This window comes from Trachurus trachurus, assembly GCF_905171665.1.
Source record: "Trachurus trachurus genome assembly, chromosome: 6".
In the NCBI taxonomy this organism is placed as follows: domain Eukaryota; kingdom Metazoa; phylum Chordata; class Actinopteri; order Carangiformes; family Carangidae; genus Trachurus; species Trachurus trachurus.
Genome location: NC_139897.1, coordinates 10,191,129 through 10,205,789, shown reverse-complemented (window position 1 = coordinate 10,205,789; position 14,661 = coordinate 10,191,129). Strand labels below are relative to the sequence as shown.

The window sequence follows — 14,661 nt, the reverse complement described above, 5'->3', positions numbered from 1 at the left end:
GTCACAAAAATAACAATATATACTGTCTTTTGTCATGTTTGAACAAAGTATGGTCAATTAAAACCACAAGCCACTCATCGATAAAACACAAAAATATTATATCGCTAAAATAAATCTGAGAGGAAAGAAAAAATAATTTTGTAACATTTTAAATATTTTTTCACTGAGACAGAAGAGTCTTAAGAAAAAGAAGTTTAATTCTTTGGGATTTCAAATAGGCTATTGTAGGTTAATAGTTTTTTAGAGAAACATGTCAACTTAGCATAGCTACAACTCATGAAAGCTATGGACTTAATATGGAAACCCGCACCTCTTCCAATGGTTTCAAGTTAACATTTAGATTTAGAGGTGTGAGAAGTTTTGATTTCTGGTTGTGGATCAGGTTAAATTAAGGTAAATAAGCTAGGCTTTTGGGCATTTACTAGCTGTGGCTAAAACCTGGTATATGCTTCTGCACTTGGCGCAGAAGCATAAATCAGGCTTCAGGTTGTGGTAAACCTCCAGGAAATTAATGGAAGTCAAGTGTAAAACCAGTCATTGTTTAGAGATCAGACTTCTGACAGGTGGATTTAAAGTTCAAGAAGTAGACTCATACTCAGACACAGGTAGGAGGTTCTCAAACAATAAATTCATTAATTACTTTGCGGCAGCTTAAATTCATGCATTTTAACGCTTTTTTGGAGCAACTACTTAACTTCATCGATTTTCTAATTTCAATGAAAAAATATTTTTGTCTGATAATTTACCATGGTGAAGCCCATTGTTCCTACAATTAAAATATCCCTTTTCCCAGCAGTGTTTTGACAATAACTCAAAGAAATTTGCTATTTTGTTATTAGATAACTGTTAAAGCAGAAGTAAGTGATCCGGTCATTTTGGCTAATGCTGCGTTCCAGGCAGGCTTTTGAAACCGCAAATTACAGCTTCAAGTCACAACTTACGACTTTGTAGCGTTCCAGGCAACCCACTCGTGTTTCTCCGACCTGTTTTACCGGTGAAAGTCACTATAACGGCCACTCGTAACTTCTGACCCGTGAACTCGTACCAGATCGAACTGGTACGAGTTCACAGGTCGGAAAAACACGAGTTACGAGTTTCCTTGAACGCACCATAACAGTCCTCGTCCCTACGTCACCACATTCACGGCATCCCTTGGCTGCACACACAGCCCTGCATGCCGTTCTCTCTCCTCATTGGATAAAAACTGTAGGATACGATAAATGTTTTCTCCTCGGCTCAGAGCAGAGCAGAGTGACTGACAGACCCGTGTTTCGGTCCAAACACTCTATGTAAGTGATTGCTGTCGGAAGATATAACTATTTAAGACTTATATTAACACAAATATATCACTTACTTCTGCTTTAAGTTATGAGTTTCTCTAACTTTCACATTTAATTATTCAAACACTAATTTCCACCACAGCCATTCTTTTGAATATTAAGGTAATAAATCCTTAAAAGCAAAAAAATAAAGTTGGTGTTCCCTAAAACAAATAGTTAGATTTCCCACAGAGGTTCCAGCTGAGTCATCCTTGTGGGTGGGAGAAAATGCCACTTGAAGTGTTTGGAGTATAACTGGAAAACAATAAAAACGAACTGTCTTTCTCAAATATATAATTCTTCAATTTCAAATTGAGGGACAATGTAAACGATGAAAAACTAATGATTTGAGATGTGGTGAGAGATAATCAACCAAACACAAGAGAAAAAGCAATTCTGGATACACTAGGATAGACATGGATGATGATTATTATTATTATGCACTTGTCCACCCCTTGAGCTGTTCCCTTCAACAAGTGTCCAGTGACAGACGGTGTCACGTGAGCTGAGGCCAGTGTCAGGGATGAACGGGTTTGACTCGATGACACTGGGATTGGACAGCAGTGAAAAGCGTCACCTGGGCGAACACCTGAGCAAAACAAACACAATTAATCAGCCTAGCATGAACCAGAGAGCTAAAACTGGAAATTTGCGTCAGCTCCAATTAGTCTGAAGAGGTAGACATAAAGGTCATTCTGCAGGTCAAACACCTGCGAGGAGAGCTGTGTGTTTTCTATCGGGTGATTTGTCTCTCACTAACTTATACGCCTCAACCTGTAAATAGAGTGTTAAGATAGATGGCTTCATACTCTCAAGTCCATGGATGTCTGCACAACATTTCATGGTAATTTATCAAATAGCTGTTGAGATATTTCAGTCTGTACCAAAGTGGTAGACCTCTATGACCCCCTAAAAGTAAGCAGCTGCAGCCTGTTTCTCCTCATCACATGCTGAGTGATTCTCCCTTCTCAGCCCTGTTTGAATAATTTTTATTTAAGAGGGAAACTGCTTAGTATTTTCCACTGAAAGTAAGACGAAGAGCCTTAATCACAAACAAGGCTGATGGGAATGCCTTGTGTACTAAGTATTGGACGATAATGGTGCAGTAAAAAGAAATCATTAAATCATCAAAGTTCTCCAAATAAATTCACCCTGAGGGATGTTTATATCTGTAATGAAAAAGCATTCCTCAATCTTTTGGAACTAGACTACAACAATTAGCATTGCAACATTGAGTGATAGTGCCAAGCAACATCCTCCACACACAAAACTGGGGAAACCATTTCTTTAAACCCAGGCATCCAGACCTTTCCCAAAACATCACCACAAAATTGGAAGCAAAAACAGGTATGGTTTTGCATTTAAAATAGGGCAGACTCAGACTCAGGTCACTGAGATAAAGATTGAGCCTTATTGGTATTTGTGACCAGGTTTATCATCAAGGTGCCCCCTGAGACCAAACTACTACTGTATAGGCCTATACCATTGATCTTTTTTGTTGTTTTTGGGCACAGAGCTAAAATCATAATCTTCTCCATATCAGTAGGCTATTTCATCCATGCATCACTTTTTGGACAGGGACGGTGAATGTGACTATATTATTACAGCAGATAAATATTTTTTTTAAACTTAACCAAGTGCAAAAACAGTTAAGAAGCTTCAGCTTAACATTTAATTACTGCAGCCACTGACAAGTACAGTACACAGTGCACAAGGTGAGACAGTCTGTCATTTGGGTTTTTTACAAGAATTAAAGAAAGAATCATTGTGATTCTGAAAAAAAAAAAAAACACCTTAACTTTTTTTCTACCATCATCAGGCCATGTCAATTTAACTTGGTAAACATGGTGAACAAGAACAGCAAACCTACTTAACATCAACCCACTGGCTTTGTCATAGATAACATTATTTACCCAAGAGAGCCTCACAGACCTGGCAGAGTTTCTGTTACAATCTACCTCAGCTCTGCTGGGACCGATGATCGGTCTGATTCATCTCAGCTCTTCTTCATTTCAAATGTAATATTAGTTTTACACAGCTGCTGTGGGGGCGATCAGATGGAGTGGTGCTTTTGATCATTTGTAATAAGAGAGGTAGATCAAGATTTAGAGACAGCTTTGTCAAACTCTTCTGAGAATTTGGCTGATAAATGAACTTTATTACTGTAGAGCTGTTTTAGCACTGCTGGGCTTCCTCCCAGGGTCATTTGTAATCATTGCTCTGCTTTCATACAAAGTCTTTGCAGATTCATATTGGTCATACAAGTTATTCATGACTTCACTATTACATTTGTTATTCATTTTATTTGAAAGGCAAATATATCACTTTTTAAGGTCCATTTTTCAATATTGCATCCGAGGACTGAGTTGACCAAATAGTTCATGCATAACTTGAGTTTGTGTTTAATCCCCCAAACTGTGAAATAGCTTTCTGCTTGAACCTGCCAGTGTTTGTGGACTGACATAATTGTATTACATTCATGCCTCACTGCCACAAATAGATTTTAAATGATCAGAGTGTGAAGCAGCTCTGACTGCTCCTAATTACCGTCTCCTCAATCTCCCCTTCCCTTAATTTGCCATATAGAGACACAGTCCTGCTGTGATAGATGTATAGAGTTCCTGTGATCTGTATTATCCTCCCCACCCCTGCCTGGTTCATTGGTGAATATTACAAACTCATATTGTACAGACAGGTAGTGTTCAAGCCTTGTTTGAACTGCTAACAGTTACTTCCATCTTTGATTAATCTGATGATTATTTTCTGTATTTTTTTTTTCCTTTATCCATTCTTTATTTGGGTAATTGCAAAAAACAAATTGTGCCACATTTGTTTTTGAAATGAACTGGGGAAAAAATTGTCAAAAACCATTGTCACTCTCCCAACCTTCCCAATGGCAAACACTTTCAAACGTTGTCATCTAAAGCAAAAATGTTATCAGATGCAGGATCCTGGAACAATTTTTTTTATCAAATGGTGATCCGTTATCTAATTTGTGGCAGTTTAGGGGCGCTTGATGTGAAACCACTGTTCTCAAACATCAAAAAATTGTGGTAAATGTCTTTGGTGAGCCACTCAAGAGTCCAAAACCCAAAGATGATCAGTTTGTGATGTATGATGAGAGACAATTTGACAGTTTTGCTTTAAAACAATGAAATGATTGTTGATCAATTGAAAATATTGGGCCCAGCTACGATGTTTGATGTCAGTGAATTCATTGTCAGTTACAGCTGATCTTTGCTCCTTATGCTGTGTCCTGCAGTGTTAAGTTCGTTTGAGATACAGGGATGTTATTTTTAGTTTTCATTTCTTCGTTTTTTTAATTTGCATATCTAAATGGCCTTTCAGAGCCAAAACAACAATAAAACATTCATGCTGATTAAAAGCAACAAACAGAGCCACATTAGGGAAAGTTCTGTATACTCAGTAAAAAATGTACCTGACATTACATGGTATAATGTAAAAGGGTCTTTCAAGTATTCTGCTGAGGCAGGTCAGAATCTCTCTCTCTAAGGGGCGGAGATCTGCTCAGCAATAAGCAGCAGCAGGGCTGGAGTCAAAATGTGCACATCTCGGCATCTTGAGAAACAGCTGATTTAGCTGTTTTTTAATGAGGATTGATAGACTTACATCAAAGAAAGAGGCCACTGACCAACGAACATGTGATATCTGTGAAAAGGTGTTGCACTCCAGCAGCGTTCACCGAAGGTGGCGGCTTAGCGCAAAAAGACCTAAGTCGGTTCGAGTGTTTTAGAAGAGTATCTGGTGTACAGGGTTTGTGTGTCTGGAGCTCTGGGACGGAGAAACCACTGCTGAGTCTTCTCAAGTGTTCTCAGCTAAATTCAACCCAATATAACCCCAGTGACATCCACACACAGTCAACAGTGTAACACTCACATCAGGTGGCCGGTGATTGGCGCTGCCTGTCAGACAGTCCTGCAGATTTCTGATGGCCTCCCAAGACGTTCATTAGGCTTCTGAACAAAGTCTCTGTATGAGTGTTCCCAATGGATTGAGACAACATCACATCTACTGTAGGTGTCAGACACTGCAGCATGATGTAGATGATGTAATTTATTTTGCCAAAATCTGAGCTGGAGTCAGTTATCCTGTTTCTTTACAGTGAAAATATATTGTTCTGTAGGCCTATAAGTTCTCAGATCCTTTACTGAGGTGAATGTAATAACTCCATGCTACAGTAAGCTTCACGTTATCAGCAAGGTGTGTGATGTTTTATATTACATAACATTATAACAAGATAAATCAGATGGTTTATGAGTGGTGTTATCTGTCCCCACAATATTATATTGTATTATACAGTTTTAGGGCTGTATTGAAATATCACATTTTGAGTTGTGGGATGAAGTTTGCGACAGAAATTGATTGACATTGAAATCGTATCTGTATTCACTAAATCTTGTAAGTATTTTTTAAGTTGTTCAGTCGGGAGTCAAGCCAGCAGGATGTGCTCTCTCTCTCACCCATCAGAGCACCCAAGCATTATTTAATGTAGTTAAACTTGCTATAATTACACCAAATTGACCCCTCTGCATGTTGCTTGCAGACTGGTAAAACAAATCTCCCACATTTAAATGCTCTCGAAAAAGTGTTTGGGCCTCTATGTGCTTTACTGTAAGATGCTTTGATTTGTAATTTTGTGTTTTGGGCAGTATGTGGCAGGCCTGTCAACGGTGTCTGTGATCTGAGGTGTTCCAGCAGGAAATGGATGAAAATGAATGGCTTTGCTTTGTTACCATCAATGCCAATATACTCACTTTTACTCCATATTCATTTGAAAGGGGTGTCAATTCAGGTGACCAGATTTCTGAGAACAATGTGGCTTTACGTGTTATTGCGGCACACATTCACACAAAAGGTTGTTAGAGCACATGTTAGACCAACAGGGCAGGTAAGATTTATGTCATGCTGTTTCATATTTTGTGTAAAAATTTGTGTTGAAAATGAACACCGAAAAAACAATGAATTAGTGAATATGTAATAAATAATTTGGATAATTTCATCGCTTTAAGCGTCAAACCATTTTCATGAAGCATCCATCTAAGATGTTTAACAGGGAAATGTCTTTGGAAGTGCCAACAGCTCTTGAACATCTAGCCCTGACATCCACAACTGCCCTGGTAAAACACCTGCAGGGACTAAATTTGCCCTGAGGCGAGGGGGACATGCTAAAGCAACTTACATGCTATGCATTAATCATATGAATAATAGTATAATTATTATCTCAATGGTAAGGCAATTACCATCTATAACAGCCCCTCAATAATGTACAATATCTTAATCACACAACAAGTAAAATTGAGTACTGACATGAAACCAACATACTTCATTAGAGGGGGGCCGTTGTGCCAAAACATATGTGGTGCATATGTGTTTATTCAAATTGATGTGTGGTCAACAGGTGCTCACAACTCATTGTTGCTTTGCTCCTGGCAGGTTAATCTGGGGCTCGTCAGTGAATAGAGGCTTTTCTACTGTTAAAATGTCAGAGTATTTTTGGACACGGGCAGCTCTCAGGATTACTTCCACTGTTGCTGGTCAGTCTTACAGGTGCTGCTACTGCCATCTGGAGGCCAACTGTCACCAGATGGCAGATGACTGTCAGGACAACAGCTTTACCTTCAGGAGACAGTGATATAGAAACAGTCAGAGCAGGGAAAGGTCATAAAGGATCTTCTGCAGTGACCTAGATAAAATGGGAAGTGAGTGCATTGCTGTTTCACAATGTATAATGATGATGTTTTCAGAAAGTTAAGTATGACACAGAAAATTGTGGCTGAAATATTTTGGTGTCCATTCGATCAAAAACAGGACTGATGCAGTTGATATGGCTCAGTTTGCTAACTTTGCCCAAAAAAACAGGAAAAGGAAGCAAGGCAGACGATTTCATCAGCAGAGGAGTTCGAGAACATAAATGCTCATTTGTGTATCTTTGGTTAATGTCGTAGATTTTGAGATTTTGTAGCTGAGGAACACAGTGTTTAGAATTAAAAATGTTTTTTCCAAAATCACTTTGGGGGAAATCTGTCAGTGTACATGTGCGAAATGAATAATCTTCACTGAAAACATGGACACTGACATATTTATTATTAACAAATCTCCCCATGCACAACCAAAATGAGCCACCACACACTGACATTGATTTATTGAAGTTGACATATTTATATCTGGTTTCTCCTGTCCTTTAGTTTCTCTTGTATTAAAAACTAACATTGTTATCAATAATAGTTTATAACATTATAATGTAGTTGTGAGCAGATCCAAATGTCGATTGATGTCAATAATTATAGCTCATAACAGAGGCTGTTGTAAGAATAGATGATTGCCATTATAGTAAAACTGTTGTATTCATTTAAATATGTCTTAGAAGAGGTAATACTGTAAGTTATGCCCAAGTCCTAAGTGTTTATGTAGTGCTCAGAAATCCTTAATAGTGGCACTTGGAATGACGGGTTACCAAATAAAATTTAAATAAAAAGCTGTACCCAAAACCAGGGGAAATCCATCCTTTGGCCACAGTGCAGCATTGCGGGGGATGAAGCCAATCGCAGGGCAGGGACACACTGAACAGGTCATCAGCCTAACACAGGACTGACATACAAACAAACAAACAACCACACAGTCATACAGTACTGTATTCACATTTATGGGCAATTTAGAGTTGACAATCCACTTGTTGCACATGTCTTTGGACTGTGGGAGGAAGCTGGAGAACGCAGAGAGAACTCACACAGGCCCCAGGCCCGGGAATCGAACCAGAACCTTTTTTGCTGAGAGGCAACAAGAAATACAAACGTGAAACAGCTTTTTTTCTGTGATATTTATGAAAAACATTCAACCAGCAATATTAATAATACTAAGCTCCAGATAATAACAGCAGAAATAAACCTTTAAAAACCACACAGCGGTTTGTTTTTGACAGATGGCATTTATTCTCACCAGGCATCTGACATTAGAATCGCTACATAGTCCGCCACGTGGGAATGGCTACTAACACTCCAGAGGGGAACGCCCAGTGTGTGGAACAGGGATAGCATAACAAACAAAGAAAAGGAAAAAAAACTAACTGTAGGCCACTAAACACAACTCGCCACCTCACTGGAGGAAAAGCTCCATCAAGGCATTATTGTTGCCACTAGTCTTCCTGCCAATTCTGGTCCATTGGCTCTCGAGTGAGACCATGTTCAGATCGGTGGTCCCACAGAACTTAACATTCAGTCAGGTATTTTTAAATACATTAGTTACATACATCAGATATGTATTTGAATAATGCCTACAGCCGCAGTTTCACCGAACATTCAGAAGTAACAGCACACAATCGTGACAGACAGATCAGTTACATCAGGGGAGACCACAGGAGTCTCCAGGAAGGCCCCACAGGGATCAGAACTGGGAAACAGACGTCAGTCGACGTGGTTAGGCTCACAAATTTGGGCAGAGTCTGAAGGCCTCTCCTCTCAAAAAAAACAACTAAAGATACTATTACATATATACACATACACAAGGCTACGTTACCGAGCGGACCTCACCCGGAGTCCATTACTAGAAGCCCTCTTATAGGGTGGAAAAGGGTGAGCACACGACTTAGCAGCGTGGAGTCAGACGACAACTCAGCGGTGTAGGTTCAGTGAGTGTTAACAGCAACGTGTGAAGGGTGAGCGCAAATTTCTACACACGATGAAACATGGACAAGTGCAGATCCTCACTGACCCTGCTCATATTTAAGAAGGATTAAATTACAGTCAAACACTAATTAGGTCTATTTTAACAAGTGCTCAAGAGTTAAAGGAACAGTTCAACATGTGGGGAAATACATGCATTTCCTTTGTTGCTGAGTGTTAGAGGAGAACATCAATAACACCGTCATGTCTGAACAGTACAGGACATGAAACTACAGCCAATTAGCTTAGCTTAGCAAAAGAAATGAAAACAGGAAAGAGCATCTCCAGATGTCACTTACTATGCTTGCATATCATTTGTTCAATCCATTTCAACCAAAGTGTAAAAATAGATTTGGAAAAGTAAATTATTGAGCCTGGCAAACAAGACACAATATTCAAATGAGGAGCTTCAAAGAAGCCGGTAGGCCAGGCTAGCTGTTTCCCCATATTTCCAGTCTTTATGCTAAGCTAAGGCTGTAGCTTTACATTTAACATGATGATACATGACGTGACGGGTATGAGAGTGGTATTAAACTTCTCATCTTTCTTTCAACGAGACAGTGAGTAATATCATTTGTCAAACTCTTGTGTGAGGGACAGTGATGTATGTTCTGTTCACATGTGCAGTGAAGGACAGCAAAGACACAGAGTCACGCAATTTTGGTTGCTGATCTAAAGCAGCAGCAGAAATCGACAGGAGAGGAGCATAAAAGCAGGAGAGGGAAGTTAAGGGTGATTTGTCTTACTAACAGTAAAGCCACTTTTGTTCATCAGGGGGAAAGGAGCACAGGGTACATTGGTTCTGCTTCAAGTGCAGAGAAAACAATCCCAAGAAACTGGCGAACTGGGTTGTGAAGACCAGCTACCAACCTGTTAGCTCTGCCACCTTTTCTCCTCTAACACTTAACTCTTTTTTTTCTAATCTAAAATAAGCACACACTGCTACCCTTCCCCTGGGTAACTGTGGATGTATCATTTCCTGGCACAGCGCTGAATATATGCTGAGCTGCAGAGATATTTTCCGACTCTTGTGAGTTCAAGTTCTCATGATCCTCAGTGAAGAACTGTCTACAGCGCCAAAGAGAGAGAAAAAAAAGTTTATACCGCAAAGACTCATTAACAATACAGTGAACTAAGCCTGATTAGCAGGAGCCTCTGATAGAGCAGAGTCTAACAAAACAATTACTGTGTTAGTTTCTCTCGAGACGAAGTACTTTAGCGTTTCCTCTTACAGTAGCACAGTTTTACATGGCAATGACAGTGCGCGAGTGTCAGGAGTGAGTGTTGGGCTTCAGAGGTGAGGGGTCAAAGTGCAGGGAAGCGGCATCAAAGGATGCCGTTAAAGTCTTTCCAGATTCAAACCCAGCGGGCGGCGCTGCCTTCAGTTACTCGCCACCTCATCTGCATTGTCAGCCGTGTCTAAGGTGCTGTCCAGTCCACCGCGCGCACGCCAGATCTTCACAGTCCGGTCACTGAAACACAGGGACACACAGGAATAAGATGCAGAAAATACTGTAATAATGGAAACAAACCATGTGAATAGAGAGTGAGGACAAGGACAAAACAGTGAGTAGTATAACTAAATAAATACAGAGAAAAATAATTAAATGACTAAAGAAATGTTCAAATGAAAGTGCTAATTCTGATTTTATACATTTATTTATGTATTTCTTTGTCCATATGTTGATAAGGTACACTAAACTGCAGGATTGGTTATCTTGGCAAACCAGACAGAAGGAAATGATCCTGATGAAATCTACATGCAGCAAGCTGCGAGCAAAAACCTTAACCTAACCCCATGTAATGGTTTCTAGTGGGAGGCTGTTGGCAGACTTGTTGCTGGATGTGTAGCAGTGCCAAGATCAAAAAGTGGCTAATGATGCTGCTTGAACTGGAGGCCATTCCTCTCAGTGCCATCTGTCTATCTCAACGGCAAGTGAGATAGACTGGCAGAACATCACCTGCCAGTTGGAAACAGTATGTGCTAGTTGAACACGAGCATCATGATCCCAAGTGGTATGATGTTCAATAAGAGCAGAACGTATAGATACAGAAATAATACATTTGTGCATAAATAAATAAATGTCCTTCATACTACACCGGACCCTCATGTTTTGCAATGACTTTCAATAAACAATTGTCACCTATTAATTTGAAACTGTAGCTTGTGAAGCTGGCTCCAGATTCAAAAGCATTTTGCTATTGTTTCCCTGATTTCTTGTAATTCTTTTTAATTATTTTTTGTGGTCAGTTGCCCAATTGATTGGTTGCTCAATGTCAAGAAGACGGGTCTTTAATGTAATGCGAACCTGCCAGAGGTCGATACAAAGAACCATCAGAAAGAGAAAGGGAGTGGAAGTAGGAAGAAGAGAGCGACACAACACGGCTGACTTGGTGCCAAGGGGAGAGAAACTCCTTTAGCTAAGACAGTGACAGACAGTAAATGGTAATGCTGATCTCTGAAGTGTGTAACATTGGTCAACTTAAAAGAATACCAACCAACAACAGTGACGCAGCAGCTCAATCAATAAGCACTTGACTATTACTGACTACAGATTGAAACAGTGATCAATCTGTGTGTGACCTCCTGACTGGAGTTCTTATCAATTACTGATGACCACAGTTAAAAGATGAAGACATTTCAGTCCCTTTAGTGCTTACTGCTTGAAATTCAATAACAATACTCCTGAAATTCAGCAGCATGTCATCCAAACCATGGATGTTTTACTGTATAAGAACATTATAATACATCATATTATATGTTCTTATCATCATCAAAAAAACATATAATCACAACATTGAATAATTTCACACAAAACCATAGCTTTAACATTTATCACTAAACTAACTTGAAGCCAAATCAGGGTCTGGAAAGAAAGTCAAGCGTGTGTGAGACTCACTCTGAGGCGGTGAACAGGTGGTTGCTGTTGGTGGAGATGCCGTTGATGGGGCTCTCGTGACCCTTGAGTTCCCCTAGGGTCCCCAGTGTGTCTGTGTGCCACAGCTTGAGCACCCCTCCTCTGCAGCCGCTGAGCAAGGCCGGAGAGCCGGGGACGACGCCCAGCGCGCACACCCAGTCCCGATGAGCGTTAGGGACTTGCTGGTTGCAGGAAGAGAAATGAATGTGGAAAAGGTTGACGCCAACATATACAGTAGTCAATCAACAGCTGTACGTTTCTTAATCTTCACCAGAACTCACGAGGAAGTCTGGTTCCTCCGCAGTTGAGCGGATAAATTAAAGTCTCTCTGCAGAACAGGACATTTTTACAGATGAAAGGTTGCTTTGTGTGACGATAAATTTCATTTGTGTGCTTCAGCGAATTCTTTTAACTGCTGCAAAGACCCTGAAATTCACATTTCCTTCAAACTTTAATATGAAGACACATGACAGGTTCTGTTTCTCATGTGTCTTCGATAGAAAAACCTTTGAAGCAGCATCTCAGCCTTTCTGAGAAAACTCTCTTAAATCTGAATCATTAAGCAAAATCACAGCAACTAACTTGACACATACTATATCAGGAAGGAATCATTTGAGACGACAGCAATGCTAAAAAAAAAAATCATGACAAATTAAAACATCTTGTTAGATAAAATCATTTCCACTGTTTTAGCGCTGATGGTAGCAAAGTTTAATTTCGTACATCCAATTTCACAGTGAATGCAGATTTGTTTTATTCTTCCCTTTGTTCTGTTTTATTCTATTTCAACTTTTTTTTTTTGAGATTTTCAAAGAAAAAAGTCTTTTGTGCTTCCTTGTTTCTTTTTAGCTTCTCATGCCTTTCCATTTGTTATGTAAAACACGCTAAAGGGTCTCAGGGCTGAAAGATGATACACAAAAAAAAATCTACTTTAGCTGACTCCACCATCTCATCTCCTCAGTCTGTCTTTGTAGTGGATTTCTGGTCATCCAGTACCTGCAGCAGGTCTTTTCGGTCCAGGTCCCACTTCTTGATGCCGTTGTCCCGGGAGCCGCTGAAGAGGATATTGCCCTGCACCACCAGAGACTCGATACCGTCGTAATGTGGCGGTTCAAAGTTGTGTGTTGGTGTGATGCTGCCCAGGGAGCCCTCAGTCACATCGAACAGCTGCAACAGCCACGACACGTTACACATGTTAGACGTAGGATATGTGAAAAAGTACGTCAAAGAGCATTTTACTGTGGAACACACAGCAGGTCTTTATTCACAATTACAATATTAGTTTTTATCACATGCAAGATAAGCAGATCCGATCGTGTTGTGTGATGCAGTTTGTCTTTGTCCTCATTCAAGATGTTGCAGTCTAACTTTATTCCTACACACACCTTAATGTAATGGTCCTTGGAGCCGGAGATCACCAGGTCTTGGTTGTTTGCGGACTGATCCACAGTCAGGCACATTACTGGACCAAGGTGACCTGTGAGTTTCCCAGTGGAGGCGAACCTGAGAGAGACAAAATGTCAATCAATACAAAGATTTAATCATTAAAATCCAAGTGTCTAAATGTGGGCTTCTACCATCAGGAGGGGAAAGTTGACATGAAACTTGAATCCATGACAGTAAAAAACAGTTATAATATAACCTTAACAGCATAGGTAAACTGTTCTCATAGAAAGGTTTCAGAGACTAAAGTTTGCATTGTTCAAGTCAGAGTGATTGAAGTATTTGAATCATCCAGTCTGACAGTTACCAGCTCTTTTTATTTATATAAGAGGAGCAAAAAAGGCAATAACAGCAGTCAGCGATAAACGATGGATGACAGGGATGGATTAGATACCAGTCAGGTTTTTAAACAGTGTGCAAAGAAAACAGATTGGACTTTGTATTAACTCAGGGTGTGTGTGTGTGTGTGTGTGTGTGTGTGTGTGTGTGTGTGTGTGTGTGTGTGTGTGTGTGTGTGTGTGTGTGTGTGTGTGTGTGTGTGTGTGTGTGTGTGTGTGTGTGTGTGTGTGTGTGTGTGTGTGTGAGAGAGAGTGAGAGAGAGAGGCATCAAAAAATGGTGCAGTGGTGTTGTGGGAAGTGAAGAAGAGGTGGTGGGAATGATAAACACAGCCTGCAGGGTTTGTGTCAGACTGGTGTTACAGCAGAATAATGATTTAACAAAGGGATGTGACGATTGGATTCCTGCTTGACTCTATCACAAGTCTCAAAGTTTAACCTATGTTGTGAGAAATGATTGAAATCTTGTAAAGCCTCCAAGTCTCTCCATTATCATTTAGTGGAAATCTTGACCTGATTCAACAAACTTACTGCAACTCATTCAATGAGTCATGTGTATAGAGGGCGGCTGTGTGTAACTAGAGTGTAACGCAGTCTGTGTGGTCACCTTCTCAGATCCCACGCTCGGACTGAGTTTCCAGCAGCGGCGTACAGAACCGTCCCGTTGGGGTTGAGAGCAATCTGGTTGATCTGGTTCTCTCCTGCTGGGATGGTGACGGTTCGGCTGGTGTTGGATGCACAGGCGTCCCCGACATTAACCTGACCAGAGGACCTGGGGACAACAAGCATGAAGCATGAATGACTGTGCTGTAGTCACCTGAAGGGCACAACAGGTCCACCTGACTGATACTGTGTTGACAGTTGGCAGCAGCTCTGACACACATTGATGGAGTCTGGGCCGGTGTCATTTATTAAGAACTTGAGGTTATTTTCTTTATTTCATTTACAGAAACTCCCTGGATCTTC

General features: G+C 40.3%; 1 protein-coding gene across 4 annotated transcripts in view; it reads right to left on the bottom strand.

Moving 5' to 3' along the window:
* Window positions 1–8,183: 8,183 nt before the first annotated feature.
* LOC310986841 (kinesin-like protein KIF21A) overlaps window positions 8,184–14,661 on the bottom strand; it is a 54,525-nt gene continuing 48,047 nt past the window's right edge. For all 4 annotated transcript variants that reach the window (XM_083972931.1, XM_083972932.1, XM_083972934.1 and 1 more), the window contains 5 exons: window positions 14,303–14,467; window positions 13,302–13,419; window positions 12,913–13,083; window positions 11,899–12,098; window positions 8,184–10,470 (listed from right to left, as the gene is read on the bottom strand). In XM_083972931.1, coding sequence (XP_083829057.1) covers window positions 10,380–10,470; window positions 11,899–12,098; window positions 12,913–13,083; window positions 13,302–13,419; window positions 14,303–14,467 — 745 coding nt within the window. In that variant the 3' untranslated portion in view covers window positions 8,184–10,379. The remainder of the gene's footprint in view (window positions 10,471–11,898; window positions 12,099–12,912; window positions 13,084–13,301; window positions 13,420–14,302; window positions 14,468–14,661) is intronic.